We start from the raw sequence: 24,363 nt of genomic DNA, 5'->3' as shown, positions 1-24,363 counted from the left end.
GAGCCACGCAACGCGGGATCCGAGCCGCGTCTGCAACCTACACCACAGCTCATGGCAACGCCAGATCCTTAACCCACTGAGCAAAGCCAGGGATAGAACCTGAGTCCTCATGGATGCTCGTCGGGTTTGTTAACTGCTGAGCCATGACGGGAACTCTGAGATGCCAGTTTAAAAGATATTTTTAGGGAGTTCTCATTGTGCCTCAGTGGGTTAAGAACTGATAGTGTCCATGATGATGTGGGTTTGATCCCTGGCCTTGTTCAGTGGGTTATGGATAATGGTGTTGCCACAAGCTGTGGCATAGGTTGCAGATGCGGCTCAGATCCAACATTGCTATGGCTGTGGCTGCAGCTGCCAGTGCAGCTCGGACTCGACCCTTGGTGCAGGAACTTCCATATGCTTCAGGTGTGGCCTTAAAAAGAAAAAAAAGATATTTTTAGTTGGATAATTACTTTATGTTGTTGTAACTATGTTTAATATGTTGAATCCATTATTTCAATTTTAAATAAAAATATATACTAATAAAACGCTATGTATCAAATCGATATTCACTCATGAAAATTAGTGGATTTTTTTTCCCCAAGAAAATGAGCTGCTTATATCCTCAATAATGAAGTGGATGGTTTAAAAAAAAAAATCTTGATTTAAAACTGGAGTTGACAAAGTTTTTCTATAGAGGGCCAGATAGTAAATATTTTAGAGTGTGTGTAGGCCATGGGGGTCTCTGTCACAACTGCTTAATTTCGCCATAGTAGTAGCCTGAAGGCAGCCTTAATATATATATGAATGAGCATGGCTATGTTCTAATTAATGTTTTATTTACAGAATAGACAGCAGGCTGGATTTGGCCCAGAAAACAGTAGTTTGCTGACCATTTGCTTTGAATATTTGAGACTCTTAAAAAATCTGTATGGATTAGATAGAAGTACTACCACTCCATTATTTGTTCATAAAGGGTTATCACATACATTTTCTCATTTCTCAGAACTTGGGTTTAGGTGGGACATGTACTACCTCATTTGTTATACAGATATTGACACAAAGTGCTTTCTATTGTATCAGAGAAAGTAAGAGGTATCAGCACACTTGGCTGAGGGAGTTCCTGTTGTGGCTTGTCTGGTTAAGATTTCCACCAGTGTTCATGAAGAATTGGGTTCGATCCCTGGCCTCGCTTAGTGAGTTAGAGGATCCAGCGTTGCTGTGTCTGTGGTAGGCTGGCAGCTGCTGCTCTGATTGGATCCCTAGCCTGGGAACTTCCATATGCTGTAAGTGCAGCCTTAACAAAGAAAAGAGAAAAAAAAAAAAAACTTGGCCAAACTTTCATTCATATCCCTGAATTTGTCCCTTGTGTTGGAAATATCCTGTCATTTTCATTATCTTTGTTAAGATCTTGTTGCTAGGGAGTTGAATATTGGTTTGTGAATTGTTTATTTATTTTCATTTAGCTTTCATCACTGTACAAAAGAAGCACACTAGTATTCAACATTTTTGAATTTATAGAATTACTAGATTTATTTACATTTAAATATCCTAGCCTAATTGGTCATTCAGGTAGTTTGTATTTTTTAAAAACTTAATTTTATTGGAGTATAGTTGACTTAAAATGTATTAGTTTCAGGTGTACAGCAAAGTGAATCAGTCATACGTATACCTATATCCATTCTTTTTTCCAACATAGCTTGCATTTTTAAGTGTCATGTTTTGTTTACTTTTTAGGAGCTAGAGATGCTATTAGGCTGTCATTTTATCGAATGTGAGAAGTCAGCCCAGAGATGGAAAACTTCATTCTGTACGAGGAGATTGGCAGAGGAAGCAAAACTGTTGTCTATAAAGGGCGGCGGAAGGGAACAATCAATTTTGTAGCTATTCTTTGTACTGATAAGTGCAAGAGGCCTGAAATAACCAATTGGGTAAGTCAAGCATGTTTCCCTCCCTTTGGAAAAAGACAGAGCTATGATCAGATGGAGTATGTAGCATGTAACCAGAAGCCATTGAACTCTCTATAGCAAATGGTGCATTTTCAGGCTGGAATGGGCAACTTCTGTCTGTTGAGTGCCACCAATCCTAAATAATGACTAATAAACATACCCCCCTAAATTAGCAATTTAACAGTTTTTCTTTTTTTGTTAGAGTCAGGGAAAATAGAATCTATATGAAATCATTTGCTTTTAAATTTATTGTGCGATTATGAGGCTTTCTGAAGGAAGGACACTGGGTGAGAGTGACTTGAGTTTGGAATAGCTGTACTACTTTACAGTCCAGGCTTGGACCAAAGCTGATTTTTTTTCCCCCAACCTGAAACTGACAGTACTAATAGCCTGAACCTTGCCAGAACACAGACTGGGACTTGAACCCAGGTGCCGGAATTCTAACCCAGTCTAAACCCAGAATGGGACTTGAACCCACGTGCCCTGCCGGGACTCGAACCCAGCCTAAACCCAGATTAGGACTTAAACCCACTTTTTAAATTAGAATCACTCACCCTGTGTCTGGACTGACTGAGATTCAGGTTCTTCATGTCTCCTGGCAGAAGGAATTCAGTGAGAGACAAAGTGATACATAAGAAATAGATTTATTAAGATAGGACCCTTGTGAGAGGTGCCAGCAGCAGCTCTGCCCCAGGAGCCGTTGGGCTACAGTTTTTATCCTTCAAGGGGTGTGGGGGTTAGAAAAGCCCATCTCTTCCTTTCTGGGAGTGGTAGCTCCTCCTTAGTATCCGGTAAGGTGTGTATTCAAATTAGCAGAAAGGTGGTCCTCAAACTCCTGCCCTTGGTCTGAATCTGCCTAATCCCATTCCCATTCCCACCCAATGACCTGAGGCAATTCTTGTAGTTCCACTAGTCGAGCAGCCCTGCCTTGCTCTGATGGCTTTTTTGAGCAAATTATTAACTTACAGTGATCTCCCAAAGTCCCCTAGATTTCCCTCTCTATCTGTGATCCTTTACTGGGACTTCTACAACTAACTGTGCCTACTCCATCCCTATCAAACCTTCGAAAAAAGTTGTGGTATTCTTTCCTATGGAAAGGTTCATTTGTAGCGTATATTAGAGTCCAGATATAAGTGATATCATATGGTATTTGTCTTTCTCTTTCTGACTTATTTCATTCAGTATGAGAGTCTCTAGTTCCATCCATGTTGCTGTAAGGGGCATTATGTCGTTCTTTTTTATGGCTGAGCAGTATTCCATTGTGTATATAGACCACATCACATCTTCCTAATCCAATCATCTGTCAATGGACATTTGGGTTGTTTCCATGTCTTGGCTATTGTGAATAGTGCTGCAATGAACATGCAGGTACATGTGTCTTTTTTAAGGAGTTTTGTTGGATATGTGCCCAAGAGTGGGATGGCTGGGTCATATGGTAGTTCTATGTATAGATTTCTAAGGTACCTCCATACTGTTCTCCATAGTGGTTGTACCAACTTGCATTTCCACCAACAGTGCAGGAGGGTTCCCTTTTCTCCATACCCCCTCCAGCATTTGTTATTTGTGGACTTATTAATGATGGTCATTCTGACTGGTGTGAGGTAGTAAGTGGGTCACCATGCCATACAGTAGAAAAAAAAAATGTATTGGGGAAATAAAAAAAGTTGTAAAATACACATCATATAAAATTTATCATCCTAACCATTTTATTTTTTATTTCATTTCATTTTATTTTTGTCTTTTTAGGGCTGTACCCATGGCACATGGAAGTTCCCAGGCTAGGGGTCTAATCAGAGCTGTAGCTGCTGGTCTACACCACAGCCACAGCAATGTCAGATCCAAGCCATGTCTGCAACCTACACCACAGCTCACGGCAACGCCAAATGCTTAACCCACTGACCCAGGCCGGGATTGAACCTGCATCCTCAAGGATACTAGTCAGATTTGTTTCTGCTGAGCCATGATGGGAACTCCCATCTTAACCATTTAAAGTGTACAGTTTGATTTGGGGAGTGGGGGAATGTGCAGGGGTTGTGGGTTGGAAACCCTACAAAATTGGATCATGATGATCATTGTACAACTATAAATGTAATAAATTCATTGAGTAATAAAAAATAAAGTGTACAGTTTGATATTAAGCACATGCATATTGCTGTGCAGCCATCACCATCTCCAGAACTTTTTTTTACAGTTTTTTTTTTCTTTTCTTTATTGGCAGCCTGCAGCCTATGGAGTTTCCAGCCAGGGATCAGATCCGAGCTGCAGTTGGAACTAAGCTGTAGCTGCAGCAACACTGGATCCTTAACCCCCTGTGCCGGGCTGGGGATTGAACCTGCAAACTGATGCTGCAGAGATGCCACCAATCCCATTGTGCCACAATGGGAATTCCTTTTTAAGATTTTTTTTTTAATAGTGCTTTGAGATTCATAGCAAAATTAAGGAGAAGGTACAGAGATTTCCCTGAGGGCAGGTTTTTGTGTGAACATAAGTTTTCAACTCTTTTGGGTAAGTACCAAGAGTTCAATTGTTGAATCATCCAGAACTCTTCTCATCTTGCAGAACTGAAACTCTGTACACATTAAACAATAACTTCCCATTTTCTCTTTTCCTGGCCTCTGCTAATCACCGCTCTAACTTTCTATCTCTGAAAGGTACCTCCTGTGAGTGGAATCATGCAAAATTTGTCTTTTTGTGACTTATTTCACTTAGCATGGTTGCCTCAGGGCATCCACATTGTAGCATATGTCGGAATTTGTTTTGTTTTTAAGACAATAATATTCTACCATGTGTACATACCACATTTTGCTTCTTACTCACCTGTCTCTGGGCCCTTTGTTTGCTTCTACCTTTTGGCTATTGTGAGTAATGCTGCTTTGGTCATGTGTATACAGATATGTCAAGATCCTGCTTTTAATCACATACCCATGTGTGGAATTGCTGGATCCTATGTTAATTCCTTGTGTTTTTTTTTTTTTTTCTTTTTCGGCCGCATGCATGGCATGTGGAAGTTCCCAGGCCAGAAATCAAATCTGAGCCACAGCTGTGACCTACGTCACAGTTGCAGCAATGCTGGATCCTTAATCTACTGTGCCACAGGGGGAACTCTTCTATGGTAATTCTGTTTAATTTTTTGAGGGATTGCCATGCCGTTCTGTTTTCCACAGAGAGTATACCATTTTACATTCCCACCAATAGTACATAAGGGATCCCATTTTTATACATCCTCGACAACATTTGTTATTTTCGTTTTTTTATATTTTGATTTTTGAAAACAGCTGTTCTTAGGGGCAGGAGAAGGTGTTGGCTTTTGAAAGTAATGTGAACAGTTAAGGGAAGACAGCTAGCTATATGAGACAAGATACACGTTAGTTGGTAGATTTGGAGTTGGGAACATGAGGAATTTCTCTGAGATGAGAAGATTAAGTCTTGAGTTAGGAGATTGGGGAAGGGGAAGGCAGTGTTCTAGAAAAGAGGAAAGAAAAGGTGTGAATAGTCACTTGGAGGACAGACTGACTGGGGCCATTGGAGATTGGGAATCCTGAATGGAAGTAGCTCTGCGTGGTCTGTGTCTCTGTGGAGGATTGAATTGAACCAGACTTGGAGTACTAGAGTGAGTGAACTAGAAAGTGAGTGAGTGATAGTCATGGACTAGGGTGTGTAGAAGAGATTTTGGAGAAAATACAGTCATTAGTAAAAAAAATCTAGCAATACTATCTAATGGCAATACAGTGGGGGCTATACATCTAATTTCAAAGTTCATAGTATCTAAATTGAAAAAGAGAAAATAGGAGTTCCCATGGTAACTCAGTGGTTAACGAACCCAACTAATATCCAGGAGGACTCAGGTTCAATCCCTGGCCTCGCTCAGTGGGTTAAGGATCTGGTGTTGCTGTGAGCTGTGGTGTAGGTTGCAGATGCGGTTCAGATCCTGTGTTGCTGTGGCTGTGGTGTTGGTTGGCAGCTACAGCTCTGATACAACCCCTAGCCTGGGAACCTCCATGTGCTTGGGTGTGGTCCTAAAAAAAAAAAGGAAAATAAATAGGTGAAATTCATTTTATTAATGTATGTTAATCTATTATGTGCAATGTATTATTTCAACATGCAATCAATATAAAATATTGATCATTTTTCTTCTTTTGATGTTAAATATTGAGCATCTGGTGTGTATTTTACACTTGGGGGCTCATCCCAGTTCAGACCAGCTGCTTCTCAAGAGCACAGTAGCCCTTTGTGGCAAGTTTCCCCTGGCGGCCAGCACAGGCCACAGATGGGTGGTTGAGGTGAGGGTGGAGGGTGAGACTGGTAGCCCAGTGTCAGGAACAGTAGGCATTTGATATATTTTGAGTGATGGGGAAGTTTGGAGGAGTGTGCTGTAGCCTGAATTCTGTTGGGGTTTCCATACCTCCTTTTGCCTTTTCACTAGGACTCCCTTCTCCTGCCTGAATCAGTGGCTGTGTGTTAAAATATGCTCATCTAGTGTCCTCCCCATTCCCTCGTGACCTTATGTTGGGATGTATTACAAGGTGCTCCTCCAATTCTCCCTTCTTCACTCAGATGTTTGGTTTTCTTCCCATCTGTCTTCTAAGTCATGTAGATTGATTTTCCTCTATTATTTATTTATTTATTTATGGCCGCACCTGAAGCATATGGAAGTTCCTGGGCTAGGGATTGAACCTGTGCCTCCTCATGGACCCGAGCTGCTGACATTGGATTCTTAACCTATTGAGCCACACTGGGAATTCCCCGTTTTTCCTTTATTTTTGTTACAACATGAGCCCACCTAGTTGTCCCTAGAGTGTGCTAAATTCTGTTTCTGAAACAAAGAGCTCTATATTTCTACAAATTATGGGCCCATTAGCCTGTTTTGAGTGACAGTTGAATTTGTATATGATATTTTTGGTCTTGTCCATGGCATGCAGAAGTTCCCAGGCCAGGGACTGAACCTGTGCCACAGCAGTAATCAGAGAGACAGCACTGACAATGCCAGATCCTTAATCTGCTGAGCCACCAGGTTAACTCCTATATATGATTTTTTTTTTTTTTTGGTCTTTTTGTCTTTTTAGGGCTGCACTCATGGCGTATGGAGGTTCCCAGGCTAGGGGTTGAGTTGGAGCTATAGCAGCTGGTCTACACCACAGCCACAGCAGTGCGGGATCTGAGCTTCGTCTGTGACCCACACTGCAGCGCACGGCAACACTGGATCCTTAACCCACTGAGCGAGGCCAGGGATCGAACCCACTACCTCATGGGTCCTACTTGGATTCGTTTCCGCTGAGCCATGATGGGAATGCCATGATTTTTTTTTTTTTTAAAAGAAAATGAAACAGTGAGGATCCACAGCATGTTGGTAGTCATCAGCAATTCTGGCTCTTGATGGTTTGCTAGTAATGTATAGTTTTGTGGTTTAGTTCTTTTTATATTTAATGGGATTTTTCAAGGGAGAAAGCAAAATCTCCAAAGCACCTTAGTGTGTGTGTATGTGTGTGTGTGATATATATATATATATTTATTTATTTTTACTTATTTATTTATTTATTTATTTATTTTCTTTTGCTTTTTCTGGCCACACCTGTGGCTTATGGAGATTCCCAGGCTATGGGTCTAATCAGAGCTACAGCTCAGCTGCTGGCCTACACCATAGCCACAGCAATGCCAGATCCGAGCTCAGTCTGCACAATCTACACCACAGCTCAGGGCAACGCCTGGCCTTGCTTAACCCACTGAGCAAGGCTAGGGATCGAACCCACAACCTCATGGTTTCTAGTCAGATTCGTTTCTGCTGTACCATGACAGGAACTCCTACCTTAGTATTTTTTAATGGACAGGCTTTTACATCTTTACTATTGAGTTTTAAATTCACTCTTGTTTTTGTTGCACAGATATTCTTGTAATCTAATATAAATATACATTTTAATTAAAAAAATTTTTTAACTCAATGTTTTTTTTGGAAATGTCCATTTTAAGATCAGTATACTTGTAATGATTCCTCTTTTAGTAATCTAAATAAATTGATATTAGGATTCACTAGGAATATGTTTACAAAGAAAATTACAGAATTCTTTGAGATTTCTTTTAAAAATTATGACAGTAATACACATTGTCATTAAAGAAAATTTAGAGAATATGGAAAATAAACAGAAGGAAGAAAGCAGCATTATTGTGTTATCTGAATACAATCACTGTTCTGTTTTGGTTTGTTTCTTCCAGTCTTTTTTTTCTAAGAGTTTAAAAATTTTTTTATCATGGTATTTTTGTTTCTTGCTTCCTTCACTTAACATTGTAACAATGTCATTTTTCCATGTTGTTATAAAATTCAGTAAATACTTTCATGTTGGCCTAATAATAAGTTGATGTACAACTTTTTTTTTTTTTTGGTCATTTTAGGGCTGCATCAGTGGCATATGGAGGTTCCCAGGCAGGGGGTCAAATCAGAGCTACAGCTCTGGCCTACACCACATCTACTGCAACACCAGATCTGAGCTTTGTTTTCGATCTGCGCTGCAGCTCACAGCAACACCAGATCCTTAGCTACTCAGCGAGACCAGGGATCAAACCCACATCCTCATGGATCCTAGTCGGGTTCATTAAACTGCTGAGCTTCTAAGGGAACTCCTGATATACAACTGATTTAACTATTATTATATTATTGAGCCTTTAGGTTATTTTTACTTAGTAAAGCTTTTTTCCCTCCTTCAAAATTATTTTTTTCTGATTATTAAAGTACTGTATAGTTAATATAGGAAACAGAAAATGAGAAGTAGAAAAAATTTAAAAACTTCAGTAATTCTACTCACAACAGTGCTATTTGTTGTGAAACCTGTGCTCATTTTCCTATGACTATTTCCTCAGTGTTAATTCACACAAATACTCAAAACTATTACATTAGGTTTTGTTCTTTTTTAAAGATTATACATTGAATTAGCATTTTTCCATGTCACCAGCTTTCATAAACATCATTCTTTTTTTTTTTTTTTTGTCTTTTTGACATTTCTCAGGCCGCTCTCACGGCATATGGAGGTTCCCAGGCTAGGGGTCGAATCGGAGCTGTAGCCACCGGCCTACGACAGAGCCAGCCTATACCACAGCTCACGGCAACGTCGGATCGTTAACCCACTGAGCAAGGGCAGGGACCGAATCCGCAACGTCGTGGTTCCTAGTCGGATTCGTTAACCACTGTGCCACGACGGGAACTCCCCCATAAACATCATTCTTAATGTCTATATAGAAGTCCACTACATAAATTCCACTGTTTCTTTATGTATTTTCCAGTCATGTGTCTAGGGGTTTCTTTGTAGATACAAGGGTTTTAAGAACTTTTTTTTGATGTGTGAATGCTGTGTGTTTTTATAGGTCCGTCTCACCCATGAAATTAAACACAAGAATATTGTAACTTTTCACGAATGGTATGAAACCAGCAATCATCTCTGGCTAGTTGTAGAACTCTGCACAGGTAAGTGTGTAAGAGGTTCTACAATTACAGCCACCTTATGTGGTTTTTAAAAAACATATCATGTAGCTTTTGTTATTTTCTGTTTTTCCTTCTATTAAAAATATAAATAGTGTTAATACTATTGACTACGTTAACTTGAACAACTATGGTTTGATACCAGGGACAGGAAAAGAGCTAAGATGTTTGGTAAGAGGAAGACAATGTAAAATTCAATTTGGGGTTTACTTTGGTATAAAATATTATGAAATCGCCTATAGGAAACTTAGAAATATTTTTAGTGCTTATCAAACAAGCTTTCTCAATACATAAAAAACTATTTTAGGTCAGCTAGCTCTTAGCTAATTAGTTTGTAAAGTGCTCATCTTTTTACTTTTATGCAAAGAATACTTGCTCTTAATAAAAACTTAAGCAGTGTGGGAAAGTACAAAGATGACTCAACAAATAACACCGCCTAACAATAATTAGAGATAGCATGTTACTGCTCTTGCTTGATATAACTTTCTAGACCTATATACCTGGTGAAACATGACTAAATACATAGAGATTATCTGGCTTTTAGTTTCAGTGTCTTTCGGAAAAAGTAACAAGTACCACAGTGTACTTCTGTTTGTATAGTGAGTAATAATAAAGAATCATTAAATGTGAAGATATAAATATTTCTAGCTTTATGAGTCTCTTACCTGTTGGCACTTAGCATTTATAAAATAGAATCATGCAAGAGATTATTTGGAATAATAACTCATTTGGATTTTTCTGAATCAAAAGGAGGGGACTATGGTTTAATTACTTTCATAAGGTGTATTTATACTGTTGAGGTGATCGGGATACTCAGTCTATATTCCTTTTTGCTTCAGCTGTTATTCGTGACCCCTGGCCACTGTAATAGCTTAACTCTAATATATGTCTGTGTTTGAAATGATTCTTCACTCACCAAACAAATGAACAAGGCCCAGAGTATCTTCTACTTTCATCACAGTAATTCTGATTGAACTGTCAGTTGCCAGCTAAGAAGTGTACTTTCTCTGAACTCAACTCCTGTTGTTATTTTGACCCTAAAAAAAAAAGTTTGTTTCCAGCCCTTAGATGCTGTAGAGATGTGACTGGGACCCTGAAAAGGTATAGAAATGGAATTCCCAGTGTGTCTGCCTTTGGACCTTAATTTCATCAGTGGTATGCATTGAAGTTGGTGATTTTCTAACCTTTAAGGAAGAGAACCTTTTTTTTTTTTGGCCATACAGTACTTGTACAATGTGACCTAACCTTGCATAGGAATCAACATGATTACGCTAATGTGATTGATGTATAGTTTAGGTCAATAAACTAACCTAAATTTTTGTACCTTTTTTTTTTTTTTCCCCTTGAGGGATTTGGAATGAGAAATCATAGCACCAGAATGATTTCTCCCTTCATCCTCCCAGCATTCTTATTGACCACTCTTCCAGACCTGGTGGTGGTTCTTCCTGACCTGGCTCTGGAGCGTGGGGATTTTTTTGGGGGTGCATGGATCACTGTTGGTTCATATGTATGTTTTTCCTGGCAGATTGCAGGTGTACTGATGTTACCATGTTTTAATGCAAAGGTCCCAGCATCGAACCTCTCAGAGGCACTATGTAATTTGGTGGGTACAAGTGGGTGATTTAGGAGTTCGCATTGTGGTGTAAGGGGATCAGCAGCATCTTGGGAACGCTGCAGGTTCAATCCCCAGCCCAGCGTAGTGGGTTAAGGATCTGGCATTGCTGCCGCTGTGGCTTAGATCTGATCCCTGGTCCGGAAACTCCATATGCTGCAGGGCAGCCGAAAGAAAGAAAGAAAGAAACACAAAATTAAGTGGGGGATTTAACTCAACTTGCAGGTGGTTCCTTAGAAATGGTTATTGCTCAAGATGAAAACCTTCCTGAAGATGTTGTGAGAGAATTTGGGATTGACCTGATTACTGGATTACATCATCTTCATCAACTCGGAATTCTCTTTTGTGACATTTCTCCTGGGAAGGTAATTCATGAAAGTTTGATTTCCTGTTTATGTCTTAGTTTATAAGTGCTTCCAGAAAGGGGTTTTTATTTTTAGATGTAATTTCGATATAGAACGTCTTGAAATTTTAAGTTAACATTTTTTTTTAATTAAAGGAAACATACAGTATTGTACTTTAGGTTCCTATTTAGCTACCCATTGAAGTAGCTTTTAGAATGCAAAGTGTCCCCTCCTTTGAGGGTTCTCTGAGTAATGACTGTTCTTGAGGTTTATTGTGAATGATGAGCTCAATAGATGTATAAAATGAGACTCTTCATTCTTATAGTACGCAGTTAAAAGCCGTAATTTTAATTTGATAATAGCATTCTTGGCTCTATATGTATGGTTACTAATATTATGGATTAAATATTTTTCTGGTAAAACTACCCATAAATAAATGTGTTTCAGTGTAAAAGAGTCATAACACCTGTTTAGTGTCTTAGTGACATTGACTGCCATTTAGAAGCTGTGTGCCCTGGACGAGTTACCCTTTCTTTCTTTTTGCACCTTAGTTTTCTTGCCTGTGATAATGGAGATACGTATTTCAGGGAGATGTGAGGATTACGTAGTATATTTATGTTAAACTTCTAGAACACTTTCTGGGAGATAGTATGCTCTCAGTGACATCTGTTGTTATCTTTATAAGTTGGAGCTCTTACACGTTTGTATGTGTTATAGGTCTGCTACTTTTCCTTTGTTAGTGTGAACGCAATGAAATGAAAAGTTGAATATTTCCTGGCTAAGCATTATTGTAGGCCATCGGTATAAGGACATAAGTGAACTTAAAAAAAAAAAAATCCTTAAAAACTCTATATAATGACTAGAAGTTCTTGTTTGAAATATTTGTATACTTAGGTCATGTCTATAACCACTTAACTGTGTTACAGCCATGAAAGCAGCTATAGACAGTTTGTAAATGTGGCTTTGTTTCAAGAAAACTGTATTTATGGACACTGAAATGTAAATTTCCTGTAATTATCAAATGTCAAGAAATGTTACTTTTTTGGGAGTTCCGGTTGTGGAAACCAAACCTACTCATGTCCATGGGATGCAGGTTAGATTCCTGGCCCGGTGGTTTAAAGGCTCCGGTGTTGCCATGAGCCGTGGCCTGCGTCAGGGACGCGGCTTGGACCTGACCTTTCTGTGCCTGTGGTGTAGACTGGCAGCTGCAGCTCCGATTTGACCCCTAGCCTGGGAACTTTCATTTGCTGGGAGTGCGGCCCTAAAAAAAGAAAGAAAGAAACAAACAAACAAAAAAAACAAAAAATAGAAAAGAAATATTACTTTTATTTTTTCCAACAGTTTAGAAACACAAAAACCACTCTTGGCTTGTGCTTGTACAAATATAGGCAGTAGCAGAATTTGGCCCAAAGGCTGTAATGTGCCCATCTCTGTATGGGAGCTCTTTAATAAGGTCTAGTGTCAGCTGTTTATAATCTAGGAGCTTCCAGTCAGGACAGAGACCTTATGGCTTGCAAAGTCTAAAATATTGACTGACTTAAAAAATTTTTTTTTTCTGCTCCCTGCTGGTGATTCAAAAAGTGTGTTCCCTGGACCAGCAGCATCAGCATTACCTTATTAGAAATGCAGATTCTTGGGCTCCACCCCAGACTTGTTGAATCAGAAATTCTGGGGGTAGGACTAGTAGTTTTTCTGAACAAGGCCTCCAGGTGCTCAAAAGAAGTTTAAAAGTCACTGTGGGAGACTAACAGACATCCTTGGTATTTATGATTAGAAGTTGAGTAGACTTTAAACTGCTCTTTAAAGACCAAAAAGCCCTCCCTCACCCATTGCAAGGGAAGATAAGATAGAATAGGGGTTCCTGGCATGATTTCAATGATCAACAGATTACTTCTTATCACAAATTATATCAGACTTGACACCTATCACATGCCACTCACTTTTTTTTTTTTTGATTTTTCGGGCCACACCCACGGCATAATAGGGAGGTTCCCAGGCTAGGGGTCCAATCAGAGCTACAGCTGCTGGCCTATGCCACAGCCATAGCCATAGCAACATACCAGGTCTGAGCTGAGTCCGCCACCCACACCACAGTTCATGGCAACGCCGGATCCTCAACCCACTGAATGAGGCCAGGGATCGAACCCACATCCACATGGATCCTAGTCAGGTTCCTTAACTGCTGAGTTGTGGCGGGAACTCTAGCCACTCACTGTTAAAAGCCCTTTGTGGGAATTCCCGTCGTGGAGGAGTTGTTAATGAATCCGACTAGGAACCATGAGGTTGAGGGTTTGGTCCCTGCCCTTGCTCAGTGGGTTAAGGATCCGGCGTTGCTGTGAGCTGTGGTGTAGGTCGTAGACGTGGCTCAGATCCCGCGTTGCTGTGGCTCTGGCATAGGCCAGCAGCCTAGCCTGGGAACCTCCATGTGCCGCGGGAGCTGCCCAAGAAATGGCAAAAAGACAAAAATAAATAAATAAATAAATAAAAGCCCTTTGTGTTACTTATAACCTCAATCCTTACAACAATCCAAATCATTTCCCCCATTTTATAGGTGAAGAGACTCAGATTGAGGTTAAGTGAATTGTGCAGGTCAGACTGCCAGTAAGTAGTGGACCTAGGGCTCATATCTAGGTCTCTAACTTCAAAATCCATACTTCCTCCTTTGATAAACAAATCTAGGATGGGTGGGTCTTTAAATCCTCTTTTAGTTGTCACAGAGGGCTGATGAATATAGATTGTTTTTTTTTAAATCTTTCCCAAAAGACTGTACTTTCTCTCTGTGATTATATGATACATTTATCACATACATCGGAGAATGGACAGTTTAATATATGATTGTATTATTATTCAGATGTTGGATTTATTTTTCTTTGGCTTCTTTTTAATTGTTTGAATTATGATGAAGCAAGAAAGCTAGTACTTAATGCTGTAGTGAGATTGTAAGAGGTACTAGTACTAATGGAGTTGCAAATTGAAATAAATTTGTTTCTGAACATGTGTATTTTTTTTTAATCTTTATAGATACTCTTGGAAGGGCCTGGCACACTGAAGTTCAGTAATTTTTGCTTGGCCAAAGTAGAAGGTGAAAATTTGGAAGAGTTCTTTGCCTTGGTGGCAGCAGAAGAAGGAGGAGGTGATAGTGGAGAAAATGTACCGAAGAAAAACATGAAAAGTAGAGTCAAAGGTATGTGAAGGGGAGTTCCCGTCATGGCTCAGTGGTTAACGAATCTGACTAGGAACCGTGAGGTTGTGGGTTCAATCCCTGCCTTGCTCAGTGGGTTAAGGATCCGGCATTGCTGTGAGCTGTGGTGTAGGTTGCAGATGCAGCTCGGATCCCGCGTTGCTGTGGCTCTGGCGTAGGCCGGCGGCTACAGCTCCGATTCGACCCTTAGCCTGGGAACCTCCATATGCTGTGGGAGCAGCCCAAGAAATGGCAAAAAGACAAGAGGAAAAAAAAAAAAAAGTATGTGGAGGGCTTCAAGATCAGAACTTGAGTTGTGGGCTGCCCATGTCGTGTGTTTATGAGGTAATAGCCACCTTTTACATTGCCACTCAAATAATGTATTGACAATAATAATGACCAGGAGAAGTCTGGATTTAAGGATGGCTTTGCCCAGGGCCTGAAGTTTTTCCTGTGGCTCTAATGCCATGTAAGGCACAGGCTTTGTCACTGGTCACTCCTTGTGAACACGAGGAGGTAGGTATTGTCTCCGTTGCTGCTGAATCCCTGGCACTTAAAGAAGTGTTTGGCACATACTAGTGGTTCAGGAGATACTCAGTTGTATACCTGATGTTCTGGAAGTAAGGGCAATTTTTTTAGGGGTGCATCCTTGGGAGGGTGCTTTTGACAGTGAGATGGGGCCTGGGCTGTTAGATTGCGGAAATTGAGGGGAGAGCGTGAAGTTATATTTCTTATACCAGAACTTTTTCCCCCTTTTTTGGCTGCACCCACAGCATATGGAAGTTCCCAGGTCGGGGACTGACTGCAAGCTGCAGCTGCTGTGGCAGTGCCGGATCCTTAACTCAGTGTGCAGGGCAGGGGGTCAAATTGGCAAGGCCGGAGAAACAAGCCAGATCATTAACTCACCCATGAAACAGTGAGAACTCCTCTTATATCAGAACTTTTTTTTTTTTTTTCTTTTTAGGGCCGCACCTGTGGCTTACGGAGATTCCTAGACTAGGGGTCAAATCAGAGCTGTAGTGGCTGGCCTGCACCACAGGCACAGCAATGCCAGATCTGAGTCGTGTCTGTTACGTAAGCCGAAGCTTGCAACAATGCCAGATCCTTAACCCTCTGAGCGAGGCCAGGGATCTAACCTGCTTCCTCATGGATACTAGTCAAGTACTTAACCTGCTGAACCACATAGTGGGAACTCCTTATACCAGAACTTTTGTGAGAAATGGTAAAGGTCTTTTTTCCCTAAGTTCCCAGTGCAAGTACTTGAGACTTTGGACCACTGAAGCTGTGGAGACTCACCAGCAAGCCAGGGGCACTGTGGAAGAGGGGACCATCCTTGGGCTTGTATCGCATGGCCCTGGATGTGAGGAAAGAGGGAAAGGGATGGGGAATAGCAGGTGACCATAGGCCTCATTAATATGAACAAAGGAAATTTAACTTTCCGGGCCAGTCTTGGAGTAAAATTTTGTGCCCAAGAAGAAGGCTTTTTAAATCCCCAAGTTACATTCTGGCATTCTTTGAAAATGAATATTGTGGGCTATGCTTTTATTATAGAAAATAGGGAAGGCAATAGATTTCAGGAACGTGTATTTGAAATCTTCCCCTTTCATTAGGGAAAGAGGGCTGTGTTAAGGAGAAATGGCAGAGTTTCCACCAGTGACTCTTGAGTTATTTCTGAGCTTAATCTTAAGAACCGTCCCCATGATGGGGGCACATTAGCCTCTTTGATCAAGGATGAAGGATGCCCTCATATGCATTAGTCCTCACCTTCATATCCCTGTGGAATAAAGATAAAGTAAAACCGTTTTTGTTTCTCTGGAGGCTTTGCAAACTCACAGTCTAAGTGTGTTGATCAGTAGGCACTTGAAGTAAAAACCTTGCTTTTTGACATCCGTCAGTGGCTGGCTTTTGTGGTGGGCTTGACTGCTGGTCTCTGGGAGTGGTGTATAGCCATGAAGGATCTATTAATGTTGGTGTTAATGTTAATTTTTAAAAATATTTTCACATAGTCTTGCAAAATGGAACCATAACATTAGAAAACGTTAAAAAATGTGATCTATGCATGAAGTTATATTCATGAGCATGTTTTCCTCCCATCTTTTTTCACCTCACCTAGTCTCTTTTAGGTAGATTTGTGTTGGGAGCAATACAAATGCCTAATAAAGCTGTCCTTTCACCTGTGTTTTTAGGATCTCCTATCTATACAGCTCCAGAAATTGTGAAGGGTACCGACTTCTCCATCACCAGTGACCTCTGGTCTTTGGGCTGTCTGCTTTATGAAATGTTTGCAGGTGATTACTTTATGGTTAAATTTAAAATCAGAGCAGGGCACACACATAAAGGTTAAATCTACAAGTTCCCATTGTGACTCAGTTGGTTAAGAACCCAACATAGTATCCGTAAGGATGTGGGTTCGATCCCTGGCCTTGCTTAGTGGGTTAAGGATTTGGCGTTGCTGCAAGGTGCAGCGTAAGTTGCAGATCCTTCTTGGATCTGGTGTTGCTGTGACTCTGGTGTAGGCCGACAGCTCCAGCTCCAAGTTAACCCCTAGCCTGGGAACTTCCATATGCTACAGGTGTGGCCCTAAAAAAAAAGTGGGAAAAAAAAGGTTAAATCTATAGTTGCACATAATTTACCTATAAAATGCAAAAAAGCTGCTTTTTCCAAATTTTTCTATATATTGATTTTGATTGACTTGCTTGGTGTGTAGGCGTATACAATATTTTAGGGACTTTGGACATAGAGGTATTTTTCATGATGATCATCTGCAATGTTAGGTATGCCTAACTACTAAAAAGTGAGTATTAGCAGAAAATCTTCCAAAGGCACCTGTCAGTATGAATTGTCAGATATGTCCTGGGGCCTGTGTAGCTCTTGGGTCATGGTAGTGGTCCATAAGTGAATTCGTGTATTTGTTAGCATGATGAATTTTGAATTACAGCACTGTAAAAAATGTATAGGCAGTGTGTTTGGTAAGTACTAGGCAATCAATAAGTAGTTATTGCTGTATACGTATTTTTTTCCTGGAAATCAAGTAATGCTGAATTATCTATAGTTAAGATTTGTTAAGAATTATTCATGAGATTTATTAATAATTATTATTTGATGATAGCAAACTGTTGTTTAATTGTGCAATTTTCACATGATTTTAGGAAAACCTCCATTCTTCTCAGAAAGTTTATCAGAATTAGTTGAAAAGATTCTTTATGAAGATCCTTTGCCACCTATTCCAAAAGGTAAGATTTTTTATTATAAATGTAATTATTTTTTACAGTGACTCAAGGTGCACTTTTATCCAAAAGTTTGTTTTTATTGATTCATAATCCCTCAAGTTTATATTTTCTAGTCAAAAAATGGTATTTTTAGGAATGTTAGCCTTTCCTTTGCCATTTTAAAGAGGATTCAAAGTACTACTAAGAATTTCCCTCATTTAAAAATACACTTTGTGCTTCTATATCAAAAGAAGTCTAATTTAAATATTTAAAAAACTCAAGCTTTTGTTTTTTTGTATGTACTTAATGTACTCATGTCCCATTAAGTTATTTCTATTTAGTATAGGAACAAACCAGGCATTTCTCAGCCCTTATTTTGATGAATCAGAATGCTACCCTGATAAGCTTTTAAAGTCTGTTAACTCCTTTTTTTTTTTTTGCTTTCTTTTAGTGCCTCACTGCGACATATGGAGATTCCCAGGCTAGGCTGCCGGCCTACGTCACAGCCACAGCAACACAGGATCCAAGCCGAGTCTGCAATCTACACCACACCTCACGGCAATGCTGGATCCTTAATCTGCTGAGTGAGGCCAGGGGTTGAACCCGCAACCTCATGGTTCATAGTCGGATTTGTTTCTGCTGCACCATTGTGGGAACTCCTTAAAGTCTTTTAATGAAGATATATAGTTGTAGTATTTTTAAAGTGTTAGAAATTTAATCATAATCATACAAATTGTAATTAATGTGATGATTTACCATTAACAATTTTAAGAAAAGGATGTAAAAAACCAAAAAGGTAAAACATAATATACTTGTTTGTACACCACAAAGGTGTGATTCTTAAGACATAGAAATAAAAACAGGACTTTATGAAAAATAAGGTTGCGAGTTTTTATTTTTATTTATTTATTTTTTTGCTTTATAGAGCCGCACCCACAGCATATGGAGGTTCCCAGGCTAGGGGTTGAATCGGAGCTGTAGCCGCCGGCCTACACCAGAGCCACAGCAATGCCAGATCCCAGCTGCGTCTGTGACCTACACCACAGCTTACAGCCAGATCCTTAACCCACTGAGCGAGACCAGGGATCGAATCCACAATCTCATGGTTCCTAGTCAGATTCATTTCCACTGCGCCACAGCGGGAATTCTGGTTGTGAGTTTTTAAAAGAAAAAAAATTTCAGAAGTGATTAATGGAAGAAATAGGAATACAGAATATTTTTAATATTTAGAGAATCATTCTGGATGAAAAAACCAAAACTCTTTGTTTTGAAAAATGGATGATATTTCTTAAAAAGGCGCATTTCTTTTTTATTAACTTTAGTTTTTGTAGAAATCACTCATTACTGTCTCCTATAATGATTTCCTGCTTTTTTTTTAAAATACTCATAGCATTGATTTTTGTTTTTTCCTGTAAGTTAAAGGTTTTTTTATGCAGGGAAGAGAAATCTGAGGATGAACACATCAAAGCTCCAGTCAGGATACCACTGGTGACCCAAGTGTAATTATTTCACAGGGATCTTCATCAGTCTGTGGCCACAGCGCCCAGTAGCACCGTCTGTTTTGATGGCTTCGTTTCAGGGATGCTTTGTTATGTCTTTAGCCAGTGTCTTCATGGCCACTTCTTTTAACCATAGGCTGATGATTTGACCACGGTATATACCTGTCTAATTTAAAAAGACAGACATTTGGCAATGAATGGGATTGGACAGTATCAAAATGTTGTGATTGTTTTCATGTTATAAGATCTTTAAAATAGGAATTGCAAGTATTCTAATCATAGTGTATTCTAAAACAAAGCTGGTCAAGTTAAGAATGCCTCTGAAAAGTGAGGCATAATAGTTGAAGACAAAAGGGTATGAGTTTGTCAGGCTGGTAAGCTTCCCTGGGGCTGTTCAATGAAAAGAAAGTTTAGAGGTTAGCAAGAACTTAGTTTTTGAGATTCATGTTTTTTGTGGTCCAGGGAAACATGTTTTTAGTTTTCGTCCCCTCCCCCTTTAAATGGAGGCTGAAATTGTTAGTAATGTATTCAGTCTTCTCTTAAAAATAATGTATGTGCTTAAAATACCATTACTTTGGAGTTCCCAGGTTAAGGATCCAGCACTGTCACTGCTACGGCTTGGGTCACTGCTGAGGCATGGGTTTGATTCCCTGGCCTTCCACATGCTCCTGGTGTGGCTAAAAACAAACAAATGAAAAAGTATTATTACTTTAAATGTTGTTATAGGGTGTATATTCAGCTACTTATTGCTTTTTTTTTTCCTTTTTGGGTATTACTTTGTGTATAGATTCTTCTTGTCCTAAAGCTTCTTCAGATTTTATTAATTTGCTTGATGGTTTACTTCAAAAAGATCCTCAGAAAAGGTATGTATGGATAGTATTTTAATGAGAATTAGGAGTGGAATCTTTTTTTTCCCTTAATGTACTTCTAAAATTGTACTGTTCTTAGTATAGGAAGAGCTGTTCAAATTATCTTTTTTTTTTTTTTTTTTTTTAAAGAGGAGTTCCCATCATGGCTCAGTTGTTAGTGAATCCAACTGGGAACCATGAGGTTGCAGGTTCGAGCCCTGGACTCACTCTGTGGGTTAAGGATCTGGCGTTGCTGTGAGTTGTGGTGTGGGTCGCAGATGCAGCTCGGATCTGGCGTTGCTGTGGCTGTGGTGTATGCTGGCGGCTACAGCTCCAATTCCACCCCTAGCCTAGGAACCTCCATATGCTATGGGTGTGGCCCCGGAAAAGAAAAAAAAAAAAAAAAGAAATCTGAGTTTACACTGAGGGACTTTGTCTTTTAATGTATCAAATAGCCACCTTGTAGTATGACAGATTTTCTTGTAACTCCCAAATACAAAAAGTAACACTTTTTTCCACTGTGGATTTCAGGCTAAAACTGTCCTAGACTGTTAGAGTAGGGAAATACTGTCAAGATACTTAACGTAATAACTTCTAACTGAGCAATATTGTGATTTTAGAATAACCTGGTCATACTGGGGATATCAAGTGATAAGAAAATAGGCACAGTGTGAATTTTTCGTGTGATTTGCAGTGCTGGCAAGAAGTTAGAAATCCTTATGGTATGGAGTGGTGTGGGGCAGGGGGGAGTGGGAAGTGAATGGAGCGGTGGTCTCCCTGGCTTGGGAAACAAGAAAAGTTAGTTTCTAGCTCAGGTTCTGCTGCTAGGTAACTAGGGGTTTGAAGGCAAGTGTTTGGGGTCTCTGCTTCAGGGTATAAAATGAAGAATAAATTTAGTGTAGCATATAATGTATCTTCATTAAATATAAGAGAAAAACTGTAGAAGAAAATGCTGCTTCTTGTAGAAATTAAGATACTCCTATGTTACAACAGAATGCTTTTAGAATTAGTGTTGGTTTGGTGGATAATCTCCTATCTTTTGACAGGATATAAATATACTTCATTTATTTTATTTTATTTAGAACTTTTTATTTAGGACACATTGCCACATATTTATATCCCATTAAATACCTTTTTGTATAAAAGAGACTACCGTTCTGCATAGCCTAGTTTTTTTTTCTCTCCATGTATCAACTTGGTAATTTTAAATGGCTGCATATGATAACCTATAATAACAACATTTAGAGCACTTCTTGATATAGAATATCATATACACTGACTGCTACGGTAAATATTTTTTGGGGATTCACTTGGGAAGTTACCTCCTTTGGATAAATTGCCCAAACTAAGGTCCCTGGCCAAAGGCTAAGAACATTAAAAAGTTTGATTTGTATTTGCCGCACATCCTAGGAACGCTGGTGGATTTATAGTTCCAGTGACATCAGAAAGCTCCTTCCCTCCCATTATTTCCTGCAGTGGGCTTTGTTCTTAGAAATTTTTGCCAATCTGATGGATGAAAAAGAAATTCCATTTTATTGGTAATTTTTATTTCTCTGATATTAGTGAGTTTTTGGAGTCCTTTGTATGAAAGAGCTATCATATGTGGTTTCAAATTTTCTCTTTATCATTTGCGTTTTAATTTTAATCAAAGTAGTTCTGTGAATCAGATAGAAATTACTTTATTTTTTGCTTCTGAATTTTAGTCAGGCTTAACCATTCTGAGTACTCAAGTATACTCTATTTAAGTAGTAAAACTTAATGCGGCTGGTTTTTTTTTTTTTTTTGTCTTTTTGCTATTTCTTGGGCCACTCCCGCGGCATACGGAGGTTCCCAGGCTAGGGGTCGCATCGGAGCTGTAGCCACCGGCCTACGCCAGAGCCACAGCAACGCAGGATCCAAGCTGCGTCTGCAACCTACACCACAGCTCACGGCAACGCCAGATCGTTAACCCACTGAGCAAGGCCAGGGATCGAACTCGCAACCTCATGGTTCCTAGTTGGATTTGTTAACCACTGTGCCACGACGGTAACTCCGTGGCTGGGTTTTAAAGAAAGCCTAAAGTCATTTTAATATGGGTCAACTAGTTAATGTTTTGACTCCTAAACCAAAGTGTGACTATGTAGAGTCATGAGGTTGATGATCTTAGTCGTTTCTGAATGAAGTTCTAAAAGTGAAGTTCAAAATAAGGAATGTGTTGAACAAACCTGATGATGTAACTGGGACATGTTTTGGGAATTCTCCATGGTAAACCATGTTAAAATAGAATTTTAACATTTTATGTTTTATAAAGATTAACTTGGGCAGGCCTCCTGCAGCATTCATTTTGGAAGGACGCTTTCGCTAGAAAAGATCAGGACTTGAGCACCGAGGATTCCAGCGTCAGGTAGTGTAAACTTATCTTTGTGTATTGGCCGTGATTATTAAACACTTGTACCGTTATTGTTATTGCAGCCTCAATGATGTGAATTTCAATGGTTTCATAATAAGAAAATCAAGCATGTGTTTAATTAAGGGTTGCTTAAAGAGTTTAGTCATGACATTTTGTGCTCTTGATTTTGCTTATTTTATGGTCAGTTGCTTATTCTCCAGGCAGGGATTTGGTACAGCAGTCATTACTTCTGCTCACCTGGCTTCCTACCTTGCCAGCACATGGTAGGGTCTCATATTCCCCTTTCAAGTTAGGTGCAGTCATGGGACTTGCTTTGGCTAATGACCTGTGAGCAGAAGGGATGTGTTGTTATTTCTGGATAGAAATTTGAAGAGCCGCTGTGTGATTTACCAGCTTTCTTTCTCCTGATGAGGTGATTGGGGAGAAAACGTCCAAATGGACTTGCTGTCAGGCTGGTCTTTAGTGACTACAGCGAGCATAACATTCTTGCCAGCCTTCAGTGGCTACATGAATGAGTGAGACATAAAGTTAGGAGATTCTGAGTCACATGGATTTATGGATTGTATGTTATCACAGCATAACTTAGCTCATCCTGATGAATATGCTTTATTTTTATTATCAAATCATCTTAGTGCAGGACACTTATAAAAGTGATGGTATTTTGAAAAGAACAAGGTGAGGGGAGTTCCCGTCGTGGCGCAGTGGTTAACGAATCCGACTAGGAACCATGAGGTTGCGGGTTCGGTCCCTGCCCTTGCTCAGTGGGTTAACGATCCGGCGTTGCCCTGAGCTGTGGTGTAGGTTGCAGACGCGGCTCGGATCCCACGTTGCTGTGGCTCTGGCGTAGGCCTGTGGCTACAGCTCCGATTCAACCCCTAGCCTGGGAACCTCCGTATGCCGCGGGAGCGGCCCAAGAAATAGCAACAACGACAACAACAACAACAACAACAACAAAAAGACAAAAGACAAAAAAAAAAAACAAGGTGAGAAGTGACTGAATAGAGGCAAAATCCTGTTTATTGACTGTTCCCCCACCTCAGTTCATTTAATGGTAACTGGTTGTCTGCTTCTTAATTTTTAAAAAATTTTTTTCTTTTTACGGCTGCACCTGTGGAATATGGGAATTCCTGGGTCAGGGGTTGAATCAGAGCTGCCGCTGAGGCCTATGCCACAGCAACACTGCAACTGAGCTGCATCTGTTTGCTTGCGGCAATGCTGAATATTTGACCTCTTGAGAGAGGCCAGGGATTGAACCTGCATCCTCACAGTGATAATGTTGGGTTTTTAACCCACTGAGCTACAACGAGAACTCCTACTTCTTAATTTTAATCATGGCAAATTCAATGTCTTGGGTAGAGAAATCTGAATTCTATTTAAGGTCTCTCCTGCACTTCGATTTCTGTGATCCATTGAGCTTCAACTATGTTTCCATGTTGTATTAGGGTCTATGCAAAGTACAGAAAACTGGACTTAGGACCTGGTCCATCAGCCTCAGCAAGTGTCAGAACACCTCTAACCTTATTTTGCTATCTCCCCTCCCCCATTTTTAATTAGAGTATAGTTGATTTACAGTGTTGTGACAATTTCTGCTGTACAGCGTAGTGACCCAGTCATACAATATATTTTATATACTTTTTTTTTCTCATACCATCTTCCATCATGTTCTGCCCCAAGAGGCTATCTTCCTTTTTAATTAGTATGCATTTTATTTCTTTTTCGTACCTTACTGCCCTTGATAGGGCTTTTTTTTTTTTTTTTTTTTTTTTTTTTTAGCAGTAAGATGTTGAACCAGGAGTGATGAAAGTGAACATTCTTGCCTGGTATCTGATTTTAGGTTAAAAGCATTTTGCCTTTGCCCACTATGATGAACTAGTGGTTTTTGTCACTG

General features: G+C 39.7%; 1 protein-coding gene across 3 annotated transcripts in view; it reads left to right on the top strand.

Moving 5' to 3' along the window:
• ULK4 (unc-51 like kinase 4) overlaps window positions 1-24,363 on the top strand; it is a 521,416-nt gene that overhangs the window by 7,696 nt on the left and 489,357 nt on the right. For 2 of the 3 annotated variants that reach the window (XM_047770666.1, XM_047770657.1), the window contains exons 2-9: window positions 1,717-1,910; window positions 9,279-9,378; window positions 11,231-11,370; window positions 14,371-14,533; window positions 16,717-16,818; window positions 17,680-17,763; window positions 20,026-20,101; window positions 22,377-22,469. In XM_047770666.1, the coding sequence (XP_047626622.1) occupies window positions 1,773-1,910; window positions 9,279-9,378; window positions 11,231-11,370; window positions 14,371-14,533; window positions 16,717-16,818; window positions 17,680-17,763; window positions 20,026-20,101; window positions 22,377-22,469 (896 nt within the window). In that variant the 5' untranslated portion in view covers window positions 1,717-1,772. Of the gene's footprint in view, window positions 1-1,716; window positions 1,911-9,278; window positions 9,379-11,230; window positions 11,371-14,370; window positions 14,534-16,716; window positions 16,819-17,679; window positions 17,764-20,025; window positions 20,102-22,376; window positions 22,470-24,363 lie in introns of those variants that run through there. The other variant, XM_047770675.1, reaches the window with a different exon arrangement.

The sequence above is a fragment of the Phacochoerus africanus genome, chromosome 1, assembly GCF_016906955.1.
Source record: "Phacochoerus africanus isolate WHEZ1 chromosome 1, ROS_Pafr_v1, whole genome shotgun sequence".
NCBI classification, from domain to species: Eukaryota; Metazoa; Chordata; class Mammalia; order Artiodactyla; family Suidae; genus Phacochoerus; species Phacochoerus africanus.
This window is presented reverse-complemented; position numbering and strand designations above follow the sequence as displayed.